The sequence below is a fragment of the Telmatherina bonti genome (assembly GCF_933228915.1).
Source record: "Telmatherina bonti genome assembly, chromosome: 19".
In the NCBI taxonomy this organism is placed as follows: domain Eukaryota; kingdom Metazoa; phylum Chordata; class Actinopteri; order Atheriniformes; family Telmatherinidae; genus Telmatherina; species Telmatherina bonti.
This window is the reverse complement of record NC_136617.1, coordinates 29,601,971-29,614,470: the sequence shown is the minus strand read 5'-3', so window position 1 is coordinate 29,614,470 and position 12,500 is coordinate 29,601,971. Positions and strand designations below refer to the sequence as shown.

General features: G+C 42.8%; 1 protein-coding gene across 1 annotated transcript in view; it reads left to right on the top strand.

The window, feature by feature from the left end:
• LOC306770380 (homeobox-containing protein 1) overlaps positions 1 to 4,744 on the top strand; it is a gene marked incomplete at its 3' end in the record, with an annotated part of 23,788 nt that extends 19,044 nt beyond the window's left edge. Inside the window, exons 8-11 of the mRNA XM_079259239.1 lie at positions 302 to 384; positions 1,040 to 1,135; positions 1,234 to 1,352; positions 4,598 to 4,744. Coding sequence (XP_079115365.1) covers positions 302 to 384; positions 1,040 to 1,135; positions 1,234 to 1,352; positions 4,598 to 4,744 — 445 coding nt within the window. The remainder of the gene's footprint in view (positions 1 to 301; positions 385 to 1,039; positions 1,136 to 1,233; positions 1,353 to 4,597) is intronic.
• Positions 4,745 to 12,500: the final 7,756 nt, after the last annotated feature.

Sequence of the window (12,500 nt, the reverse complement as noted above, 5' to 3'; positions counted from 1 at the left end):
GAAATATTTGAGACTTTTTGTCCAAATGTAGGCGTTTCCATTCGCGTTTTTTTATTGCAATATTTAGTTTTTGTGCAATTCCAGGTGTAATGGAAACACACTTTGTGTCTTCATCGGGTGAGAAGGAGATCTCAGTATGAAATGTTGTGGAATAAATCAGCTTCACGTATTTAATAATTCTGTCCATTGAAGACACCTGATGCTCCCACATTGAATAAAATGGTCTTTGCTCTCCTGGGGTTTCAATGTCGTCGAGGTGTCAAACTGGAGCGTAACCAGTTCTGCATCTCGTCTCTTCCAGTTTCTTTATGGAGAACCAGTACCCGGATGAGGCAAAGCGGGAGGAGATCGCCAACGCCTGCAACTCCGTCATCCAGAAGCCAGGTAGGAGCGGTTCCTGTCTGGCGAGACTCGACTAGCGGTTTCGCCTGACGCATTTACGTCATTATTGCACAATATTACAGCTTCCTAATCGCAATGGATCTACAGAACCAGCAAACATTTAATCCCAGTTGTCCAGAGCTGAAAAATCCAGTATTTCACTTCACAATCAGAGTAACTTTGTATGATGTAAAAGTTCTGTTAAATATACCTACGGTAATCCTGAACCGACAGAACTCATAACACAAACCGAGTCTTTCTGACGTCTTTTAAGTCAGAAAGAGAGAAAACATTCCTGCCTTGGAAATGTTTTACATGTAGACATAAAATATTCAAGCTCAGGTGGAGAAATTTGGATTATTTTTCACATTTACCAGATTCATCTGTCGGCCTGAGTCTGGTCCCCAGACCTTATGTTGGACACCCGCATTTAAGATAAAATCTGCAGGTTATAAAAGAAGTGAAAAGGTTGATGAACCTCACGGCCTCTAACTCAGCCTCTGTCTTCCTGCTGGATCTTGTTAAACTGGGAAATGATTCAGCCAGTTCAAAGCCCTTCTGCTGTTTTCTTTATGCGACTGAACGACATTACGTTTATTTATACAAAGAAAAAAATGTTAAATTAAAGTAAAAATTTTTTGTTTGTTTTCTCCTTCAGGCTGTAAACTGTCTGAGTTCGAACGTGTCACGGCGCTGAAGGTGTACAACTGGTTCGCCAACCGTCGGAAGGAGATGAAGAGAAGAGCGAATATCGGTGAGACCCGAGGAAGACGAGGATGAGGATGAAACACCCGGCAGTTTACGCGCTTTTTAGTATTTCTCCAACTTTCCTCTCCCGTCTGACACAACTAGAAGCTGCCATTTTGGAAAGCCATGGCATCGAGGTTCAGAGTCCAAGTTGCCACTCGAACGGCGAGGAGGCGGAGATGCAGGAGTTCGCAGATCAGGTCAATCATCGCTTCTCAGAGCAGGTGAGTCCACCAGGATCACACTCTGCTCTCAAAGCAGAAGTGTGTGCGTGTCACCGCTGCCGCTGTGTGCATGTTCAGGATTTGGATTGGATCGAAGGCGAGCGTCGATACTCTGTTCCTTTTCCTTCACCAGGCAGTAAATTATTTATTTATTTTTATTATTTCATTCATTCATTCATTTTCCAAACCGCTTTATCCAATTCAGGGTCGCGGGGAAGCTGGAGCCTATCCCAGCAGTCTTATGGTGTGTTCAGACCAAACACGTTTTGAGCGTCAAGTGCGGCAGGTTTCCATGTAAAGTCTATGTGGAGGGGTCGTCGAGCTTTCTCGCATCGCGTTATGGGTGTCGGTGGTCCGCGCGTAACGTGCCAAAAATTGAAGAAGTTTTTTAAGCTCGACGCGCGTTCCGTGCAGAACGCATGTCAAAAGCCAGAGATGGGCAAAGCTGAACTTTGGCCGCTCAACGCGGGGCGTCAACCAATCAGAGCGATCAGCTCGCATCTCCTGGAGGATTCCTGTGGTGAACCCAGACACGGGGCTGAAACGCCATTACTCCGTGCAATATTTAGGATAACCATTCCTTGCTAAAAAGCTGAATGTTACTGATTTGGCAACATAGCAGGACACGTTGCCTAGCAACGCTTTGTTTGTGGGAGGGTGGCGGCTCTGCTGAGTGCGGCTCTTGTTGCATTAACAGTGACTATCGCTGCCCTACGACAACGCCCTCTAGCTTTATTTATTAAATAAAACCATGCCATCTCTGTACTGAATCCGCCATCATTCAGACTGACCGGAAGGAAAGCGCCGCCTTTCCCTCCTCTCTTTTCCGCCGTATTTGCCGCGCGCTCCAGACAAGCGGCAGGAGTGTTTTTGGCGTCGGACCAAAGTGGCAGTTTAGTGACCAGCATCGAGTGTTCAGCGTTTTGAGCGTTTTTGATGCTCAAAACCATAGACTGTAAATAAAGAGATTGACGGAGACTCCACGACGTCACCCGTAGGTTTCTGAAGAGCTGAATTGAAGCTCGGTGGGCGGTTCCTACCATCGCCATCTTGGCAGGGGCATGTGCGTCGTCTCCCCCGGAAAATACAAATATGGGCAAAGAGGTGGAGCTGAGAGGGGGGCTGTGAGCATCATGGTGGATGATTGACATCGAGCGAACTCCGAGCTTTCTGTAGCTAAGAGCTAACCGAGCTAACCTGGAGATAACAGGAGCTAACCAGCTAACGGAGGTAAGCGGGCTAACGCTAAGTCACGTTTTTGTTTTTGTTTTTTTTTGTCTTGTTCAGCATTGAGGCAAGCAGAATGATGGTCTGGATGCTGTGTTCTGCTGAGCAAATTTTCTCTGCCAAGGGAAGCTTTATAGATATAATGATCCCCTTGACTTTCTCAATTTTTATTTTATTTCTATATTTATTTTGTATTATTGTTTGAATTGTAGAGTTTGTACTGCTGGACCGGAGAGGACAGACGAAAGACAGAAAGAGAAAGGAGAAAAAAACACCTCATAAGAAAAGTGAAAGAGATAAAGGGAGAGAAAAAAAACCCTTAAAAAAATAAGCCAAAAACAAAAAGAAAAAGACAGCCTACAGATGTATGCATATATACACATACATACACACACATACACACGTATACATACATATACACATATATATATACATACACACACACACATACATACGTACAAACATATACGCCCTCGCCAGTATTAACACATATACATACACATACTTTAGATCATAGTAACTAAACTATGAATCTAAAAAGTTCAATATAAATGAGAAACAAACAGAAATGAGAAAACTAGCTGCTGTTAGTGAATAAAACTGCGTGACGACTCGGTGACTGTGTCACATGCAGAACATGCAGAGTGGAACGTGTTCCGGAAAGGTGATCATGCCAGTCAGTGCCTAAGTCACGTTGTTAACCGGCTAAAAACCACGGTTGTTCTACGTTCTTCTTACTTGAAGCTGGAGGTCGGGTACCTGTCAATCAAAAGGACACGCCCCTAAATATGATGAGATTAAATTACTTTTAAACGGGCGAGTTAGAAAAAAATCCACTCCTCCCACAGTTGTTATGAAGGTAAACCTGACCTATTAAACCTAAGATGGATTTTTGAACCAGGCTGTAAACATGTTTATTTCTGGTCTTTTTAACATGGGAGTCTATGGGGATTTGCTCTGTTTTGCAGCCCCTAGTGGATGAAGGGGGAACTGCAGTTTTATATACTTCCGCATAGGCTTCACTTTTAACCACCGGAGGTTGCCGCCTGCTCAAAACGCGTATGGTCTGAACACACCGTGACAGGCGGGGCACACCCTGGACAGCTCACCAGTCCTATTTTTATTTATTTATTTATTTATTTATTTGAATTATTTATTTAAAATTAATTATTTATTTAATTGTTCTGAATCGACTCGTATTGATGTCTGAGATAATGACGTCGTCGTTTGGCGGCGCTGTACAAACAAAGCTGAACTTAATCAAACTAAAATGAAAACGTACCCAGAAGGCGTCGTACTCTCAGACTGTCTCACCCGTTTAGACTGAACGAACATCTGAGTGTCTGCGATGAGGAACGTGTTGCGAGTTGCACGTTAACGTTAAATTCCTGCGTGTTTTAAATGAGTTACTGGGTTTGTACCGCCTTACTGGTGTGTGATGAAGATGGCAGAACGGCGCCAACGTTAAACCTTCAGCACGGTCAGCATGTCTTAACAGAGAAACGCGTTTTTTCCTGTTATTATCCAACATTTGCACCAGTTCAGAGCAGGAAATGATGGTTTTAAACCTGACACAGATGCTCCGTCTCGTTTCCTGCACTACACGATAGAAAACAAACAAAACTATTGCTCACACAATATTTTATTAATACTCACAAACAACTGCGACAGCTATGTTTTTAAGTTGTCTGAAAGTTATCAACTAGTACCAACTGCCTAACTAGATGATGATGCACTTTGCGGTCAGAACTGAGCGTACACCTCGACTAGTCTGCATAAATGCCAGTAGAATACTTTTAGAACAGGTGTGTCACAATCCTGCAGGTTTTCCTTCCATTCCTCCCATTAAACGAGCCGGTTTTTGTCTGGTTTGACTGTTAATGTGAAGTAAAGCAGGTAAATGCTGCACCTGAACGCCTCACAAATGTCATTGTGTCCACTTCACTGTCTTTTAATACACAAATTGGTCCAGATGATCTAGATGTTGGGCTCACACACAGACTGTTCGCTCTGCACAGGAGGAGGCTTCTTCCCAGAGAGCGGTCGACCAGCAGGACCCGTCCTCGTTGGCACCAGCGGAGGTGGCCGCCCCGCCGAGCCCCAGCTCTCAGGTCGCAGAACAAAAGGACGAGGACACAAAAAGGGAGCCTGTGGACGAGGAGTGACTCAATCCAGGGAAGGGGGGGTGGGGGGGGGGGGGGGTGGTTGAATCATCATGTCTGAATTTTAATCCAGTGAAATAGGAAAAGATTAAAGACCTCCCGCTCCACCTGGGTGGGACTTTTTCAGGCCACCCAGAAGCGAAATGGGGGGAGGAAGGCGCTGTATTTAACAACAGTAAGCCTGCTTATATTAATGGCAATATACAGTCTATGTATAGATACATATATATCAATATATAGTGCATTCCAAGATGGTATTAAAGGCCTAAATACCGTAGAGGGAGAATTCTGATACCTCGCCAATTTTAAGCTGAGCTTTTCCTGCTTTCTTTGCTCTGAACCGTTTGCTTCGTCTGTGTGATGGACTGTGGCGACACGAATGTGCTGAGCCTGCAGGTCAGGTGTGATCGGTTGAAAACACAAAAAAAAACCTCTGCTTGCTCGAATGTATCCGACCCGGCTAGGACCTCAATCATTTCAATTGATTTAATCCGTCGATCGATCAGCAAAACCCCGAGGGAAAACCGGAGTCTCAGGTAAACTCCCTCAAATCACGGATCAAGGCGGCCACAAGTTGTTTGGTTTTTTTTCTGCCTTAAAGTGTTCTTCGTTGCGATGGTTTGACCACCGCAGGAAGTTTTATTTATATTTGTTTTTATATCAACCAAACACGCCGAGACTGATTCGGTTTTTCTGTGTTGTAATGAACGCTGCTGCGTTTTGTCATTTAATGTCAAAATGTGTCCCAAACTTCAGCCTACAAAGCTAGACTCGTTTATTTTCTTTTGTTTTTGTTTTTTTTATTGAATCGTTTGAAAGAACGCTAAAAATGAAAACACGACCTTCTCTCACCGGTGAAGAGCCTGTCTGCTCCTGTACATAACCCGCAACCAAGTAAATACACGCGTGTGGGTGCTTCTGTTCAGATTATACAAGCAGTATGTAGAAACTTTTCAGACTTGAAGTAGCCGACTTAAACTCCGCGTCACGTAGACCCTCGTATTTACCGGACCAAGGCCGAGGCGTCCTCTCCTGTGTGTTCATGTGATGAACAGACACTGGGCGCCACCGTGTTGCCTCCTAATGCCAAAGCTATGCCAAGAAGAAGCAGAGCAAGCTGTGCGCACAGGAGCTGGACTTGAATCAGAATCGACACTAGCGACCTCTAGCTTACCTCAGAATAACTGTGGAGCGAATGGCTTCCAGGCTCGCTGTCAGAAACCACTGGCAGCAGCTGCTGTTAGGACTGTTTATCACATGGACAGTGTTATGTAGCAGTTATGGCGGCGGGCTTCGCGCCGCGCTCTCAGCGTAAACTCACCTCAGACACTTCCCGTCCAGCTTCTGGACAGGAATCCCTCAAAGCTGCTGCAGGTTTCTGATTATTATGCTCCTCTATCTGCTTTTATCTGACAAGGGAAAACCAGAATAATAAACAGAGTACACAATCTGTGAGATGTGTCTTCATTTTGACTTGTGTGTGTTTGTTTTTCTTCTACAACGACAGCAGAGTTGCGGCACCATGGTCAAACTTCACTCAAGCCACATCCTGAATTACTAATTATATTAGCTCTGATGGTGTTGTATTAAATACTTCCTTAAAAAAACAAGAAAAAAAAATATACAAAAATTAGGTAAATGTTGCTTAAAATAAGATAAATTATCTGCCAACAGAACAAGAAAGTTTGGCTTGTCAAGACTTCCCAAAACAAGTAAAAATACTCTTAAAACAAGAGGAATTCTCTGACATAAAAACTAAGAATTATCTTACCTTTAAAAAATAAGCATATGTGTACTCAATTTAAGATTTTTAATCTTACTTAGATTTCAGTTTTTGCAGTGTAGAAATACTACACATGAAAAAGTTTATTATAACGTCCACCAGTTGCTTTACATAAATAATCAACCAACCGACTTGCTGGAGACGACAGAATGAGGAAGAAAGGGGATTTAAGGGACTGAACGTGTCACGGTTGCTGGTCTGAGTGTTTCAGAAACTCCTGATCTACTGGGATTTTCTCACACAACCATCTCTGGTGGTTTCCAGGGAGGTCTGCTGGTTGGCAGCAGTTGTCCAGATCAAAATGTCTTGTTGCTGTCAGAGGAGACTGGACAGACTGGTTGGAGATGAGAAAGGAAAAGTAAATCAGATCACCACTGATTACACGCAACAAATGCAGAAAACCTGGTTGGAACCAGTGGATAGTGGTTGAGTGACTGGTGAATATTAATCTGATCACGCAGCGTGTCCAAATTTGAAGCAACAGCAGCAAAAGATGGAAAAATGTCACCTGCTCTCATGTGATCCTGACTTGTCTCGAGAGTAACAGTACGATCCCCTTTATCTTCTGATGGAAACTTCCAGCAGGATGATGCACCCTGTCACAAAGCTCACATCATCTCCACCATGACAGTGAGTTCACTGTCCTCCACAGCCACCAGATCCCAGTATAACAAATCAGCTTTGGGATGTGGTGGAACCATAGACTGTACATAAAAAGATGGGCGTAGCCTCCGTGATGCCACCCGTAGGTTTCTGAGGAGTTGAATGGAAGCTCGGTGGGCGGTTCCTACCATCGCCATTTTGGCAGGATCATGCACGTCGTCTCGCCTGGAAAATACAAATATGGGCAAAGAGCTGGAGCTGAGAGGGGGTCTGTGAGCGTCATGGTGGATGATTGACATCGAGCTTTCTGTAGCTAAGAGCTAACCGAGCTAACCTGGAGATAACAGGAGCTAACCAGCTAACGGAGGTAAACAGGCGAAAGCTAAGTCATGTTGTTAACCGGCTAAAAACCGCGGTTCTACATTTTTTTTTTTTTTTTGCTTACTTGAAGCGGGAGATCGGGTACCTGTCAATCAAAAGGACACTCCCATAAATATGATGAGATTAAATTACTTTTAAACCACAGTTTTAAATGGGCGAGTTAGAAAAAAGTTCACTCCCCCCACAGTTGTCATGAAGGCAAACCTGACTTTTTAAACTGAAAATGGATTTTTGAACCAGGCTGTAAACATGTTTATTCCTGCTGTGAAATTGATCTTTTTAACATGTGAGTCTATGAGGATTCGCTCTGTTTTGGAGACCCTAGTGGATGAAGGGGAAACTGAAGGCTCTGTTCATCTATGGGTTGAACATGAGATTCTCATCATGATGTGCAGCAACTGTGTGATGCTTTCTGTCAACATTGAGCAAAATCTCATGAATGTTTCCAACACCTTGATGAATCCATGACAGAATTAATGCATTTTTAAAGGTAAAAGGTTCAACCCAGAGCTAGCATGGTGGGTACTGTGGTGGAGCTTATATTACTCAAAAAACAAGTTCAGAATGAAGAGTTTTATCTAAACAGGTAAAGGAAAAAGTCTTTATGAGCCGCAGCGGTGACCACAAAACCCCTCCAAACCTCATTTTCCTTTTTTCAGCACCGGAAAGGTGTTGCAGTCAAACATTTTTATACACATAATTATCTCTTTGCTGATAAAAATTATTAAATGTAAACTGGAGTTTTCAGTGTTTTTAGATTTTTTTCAGGTGTTATCGGATTTCCTGGGACAGACTTGTGACCTGTCATGTCGCTTCCCTGCCATCATGAACTGGAATAAGCAGGATAGAAAGTAAATGAATTAGTGTTTGATTGCTGAAAATGACTAAACACAAGACACAAAAAGCAGATAAGACATTTTATTGCACCTATATTCAGTGATGGATTATAACAGTAAGTGCTACTGTAAGAGAACCTTTCTTCTCCTCAGACTGATGTCTGTGTGTGTTGTCAGCTTGCTGAACCTGCTTTATTGTTTTCTGTTGGGGCTTTAATCGACTGATGATGTCTGTATGGGCATGTATCTGTATGCAAAACACGGTGTGTATTGATGTGTGTGCATGCTTGCAGGACTTTCAAACACGCCGTATCTTCACCAACATGAGGAAGTCAGACTACATTGCCATGTTATTCCTCTTCCTCACCACAAGAGGGCGACATTGTCTGTTGTAAAATTCCCATTTCTGGAAATACTGCCGTGTTCAGAGGCCTGATGTAAATGTGAAACTGATGCTCCATATTAGAAAATAACTAAATAAATGAATTTATGTTCAGCAAATAACCTGTAAACAGAATAAACAGTTTAACATGAAGCTTATTGCTTTTAACAGGTTTCTTACAAGCATCCAAAATCACACTGCATTTACAAGTCAGATTAGTTCAGTTTTGTTAGTTTTCTCACGTTTTCTGGCATTTCCTGCATATTTTTGCAAATTCATCTGGCACATTTAACGAGCCAGAGACCAAATGTATGTTAGTGTGAACGAACTCTGTCACCCTTGGTAACTTGGCTTCTGGTTGTAACTGCGACTCAACTCCAAAAACGCATTAAATGCAGCGTGATTTACAACATCCAGTCTGAACAGTTCAGTACAACAGACATGCAATATTAAAAAGAAAAGAAGCTTTAGCAAAAAAATCTCATCAGTACATTATTATCAGCATGTCTGATTGCATTACCAGGTGTTTGTTTAGAGGTCGGCTCTGCTGGGCCAAAATCATAAAAGTCAAGCAGGGAGTTCCCAACTCACATGCAATATTTCATTTAGTTTTTCTCTTCTAAAGGAGAAATCTTTAGTATTACAGCCATGAGGGAACCATTTTGTGGGTTTTGGTTATTTGGACACATTAAGCCAATTATTTTTTTTTTGATCAAGTTTGATCAAATTTATCATTTTCACCAAATTAAGCACATTTTTGCATTTAAGAGGCCTCATAAAAGTGTTATAAATGATAACAAATATATTGTCTAAGAGCCCTGTGGTGAACTGGCGATCTGTCCAGGGTGTACCCTGCGTCTCGCCCAATGATTGCTGGGATAGGCTCCAGCTGCCCTGCAACCCTTAATCAGACTAAGCGGTTCGAAAAATGAATGAATATTACCTAATAATGTAACGCACTGGCAGCAGGGGCATATGGTTTGGTTCTGGTTTAGTGTCTTTGGACAGATGGCAGCATAGTGAACTTCTGTTTGGATGATGGAAAGAATAAAATGGAAAAAGAAGTCCCAGTTTAATCACTGGGTCCAGCCTGGATTGGGATGGTTTGGTTCCATAAACCCTAATCTCTGGTTGATACAGCTAAGTATAACCTTACGTGGTAGGTGGGTATGGAGGCTGGGACCAAAATGTCACCTATTCACAAACATAATCCTTATTGTGGTGTCCCAAATATGTTCTGAAAGTCTCCACTTTCCTCATTATATATATATATATATATAAAAGTCTCCAGTTCTCCACTTTGGCTTCTTTTCATTGTTAAATCCAAAACATCTTGATCCAAACTTTCCCAACAGAAAACAACAACTTTGTTTCCAGCATTCACATCAGGGTTATGGGTAGGGGATTCTGAAAATTTCACACCTTCCCAGCAGGCAAGACGTCAATGTGACATTAGAATGACGTACTCCAGTATTGAATGACCATTGTAATTTGGTTGAAAATGAAAATTTGATTGACGTCATAACCCAACGTTGGTTTGATGTCAACATCTGATGTCATGTAGAAAATGAGGTTTAGGTACACATCCTTAAAACAAATGTCAATATTTGACGTCAAGCTGACATTGGAATAATGTGTTGAACTGATGTTGGTTACTTACCAACATGACTTAAAACCAACCAAATATCATGTCTAATGATGTCAAATCAACATGTTATTGCGACCTTGGGAATTGATGTTGTTCCAATGTTCAGTTTTAGGTGTCTGACATCAGACCCTAAATCCAATCGGCCTGCAGTTTTAATCCCTGCTTGTTAAGGGGGGATATTACCTAAAATAACCACTGACCAAGAAGAAACAAAGTAGATCCAGCTCATTGATTGGCCAGGACCGAAAATGTCTCATTCAGCAGCCATGTTTGTTGTTTCTGTGGTTACTTTGGTGTTCAAATCAAACTTGTTTTTCCACCAGATTCTGTCCAGTATGAGCGATGGGAGAGGCAGCGAGATAACCTGCATTCTGCTCCATAACACGTCCTACATCAGTGCATGGTCCGCTTGCTTTCACACTGCAAGCCAACCACACCATGGTTTACTGACAACTGAGCCAATAAACAAAGTTTTCAAGCAGACCAGAGTTCACCTCTTTGGTCCACATCAGAGTTGGGACACATGTTCATCTGTGGAATTGGATCAAACTATGTTGTAGATACACAGAAATGTGTCACATTCAGAGCTACTGAAGTATAATAAAGAGCTTTATTCACCTTTAGAGACATCGTGGCCAATGTGCCTAAGTGCACTGAGCTTCTGAAATATTTTATTGAATCTATTTCCCCTTCGTAAAACTTTTCTTTATTACTTTTTACCCTTTGGCCAAAGATCAAATAAAGAGTGTATGGGCGTGTTTAGGGGTGGGTGCAGCTGCATTCAGTCTACTCACAGGGTGGAAGAGAGATAACGTTTGAGCTTTCTCTTCAGTTAGTTGAGCAATGTGAATCAGGCGCTGCTTCACAGCAAAGAACGATAAAGATGATTCTCCAGTTCTGTCACCTGAAAAATGATGCGCATGTGGGTCACCTGGTCCACAATGACCTCACAAAGGCAAAGGAATAAAACATTTCTGAATGGCTCAACCAGGAAACTGAGTTCAGCTTAAAGTGTCTCTATGATACACATTTTAGTCTAATTTATTTTAATATGCAAGTCAAAAAGGGCAAGAAACAATCATCCATTTCTTATTGATCTTCTCAGATCAGCCTCTGCCTGAAACAAGCAAACAGAGAAAGCTCCGCCCTTTGTTCTGCCTGCGAGCTGATTGGTCAACTGCCAGAAGTTGTTTTACTGAGCGGTGAAGGTGGGCGTGGCCTTTTTCTCATGAGCGTGCACAACCTAGAGAAGATGACCAATCACTGAGATGTCACTGAAATTACAAAGTAGAAAGAAACTCGCCATGGAAACCGAACAGAGAGAGTGCTGGAAAAACTCCAACATGCGTTTAGGTGCTCATGTGTCTGATGAGTATTCACCACTGTAACACTGGAAAGCTCAGAAAGCTAGAAGTAGCATCATAGAGCCCCTTTAAATGACCAGAAAGAGAAACATGCAGCTGCAGGGGGGCTATAGGGGGTTGCAATAAACACCTGCAGCTTCAGTTAATGACAATAATAATGGACTAGATTTATGAAGCACCTTTCGAGGAACCCGAAGTGCATCGCTGCTCCTTCATACTTGGTGATGGTAAGCTACATGTGTTGCTACAGCTGCCCTGAAGCAGACTGATGGAAACATGGCAGCCAGTCCACCACAGAACATCCATACAGCAGGGAAGGAGGGCGAAGCGTCTCAACCAAGGACAAAGGGACAGATTGACAGCGGAAGTGGGACTCAAACCAACAACCTCACAGTTGAGCTTTACATACCACGCAGTCTGAAGCTTTCAGTCAATGTCCTCCTCGATGTGATGTTTGGAGCAGATGTCGGGTGACTGAGGCGTCCATGACGCCCAACACCTTGATCACTCCTCTGCCAGGCGATTTACTAAACAGCTGGGAGTAGAGACAGCAGTATCCACACTCTGGAGTTGATACTTCAACACCAAAATGTTATATCTGATACTTTTTGGAGTGGCTGCACAGTGGCATGGTGGTTAGCACTATGTCCTCACAGCAAGAAGATCACTGGTTCAAGCCTTGGCTTGAAAGGCACAGTGTCTTTCTTTTCGTGAACGTGCACAACCTAGAGAAGATGACCAATCACTGAGATGGCCTTTCTG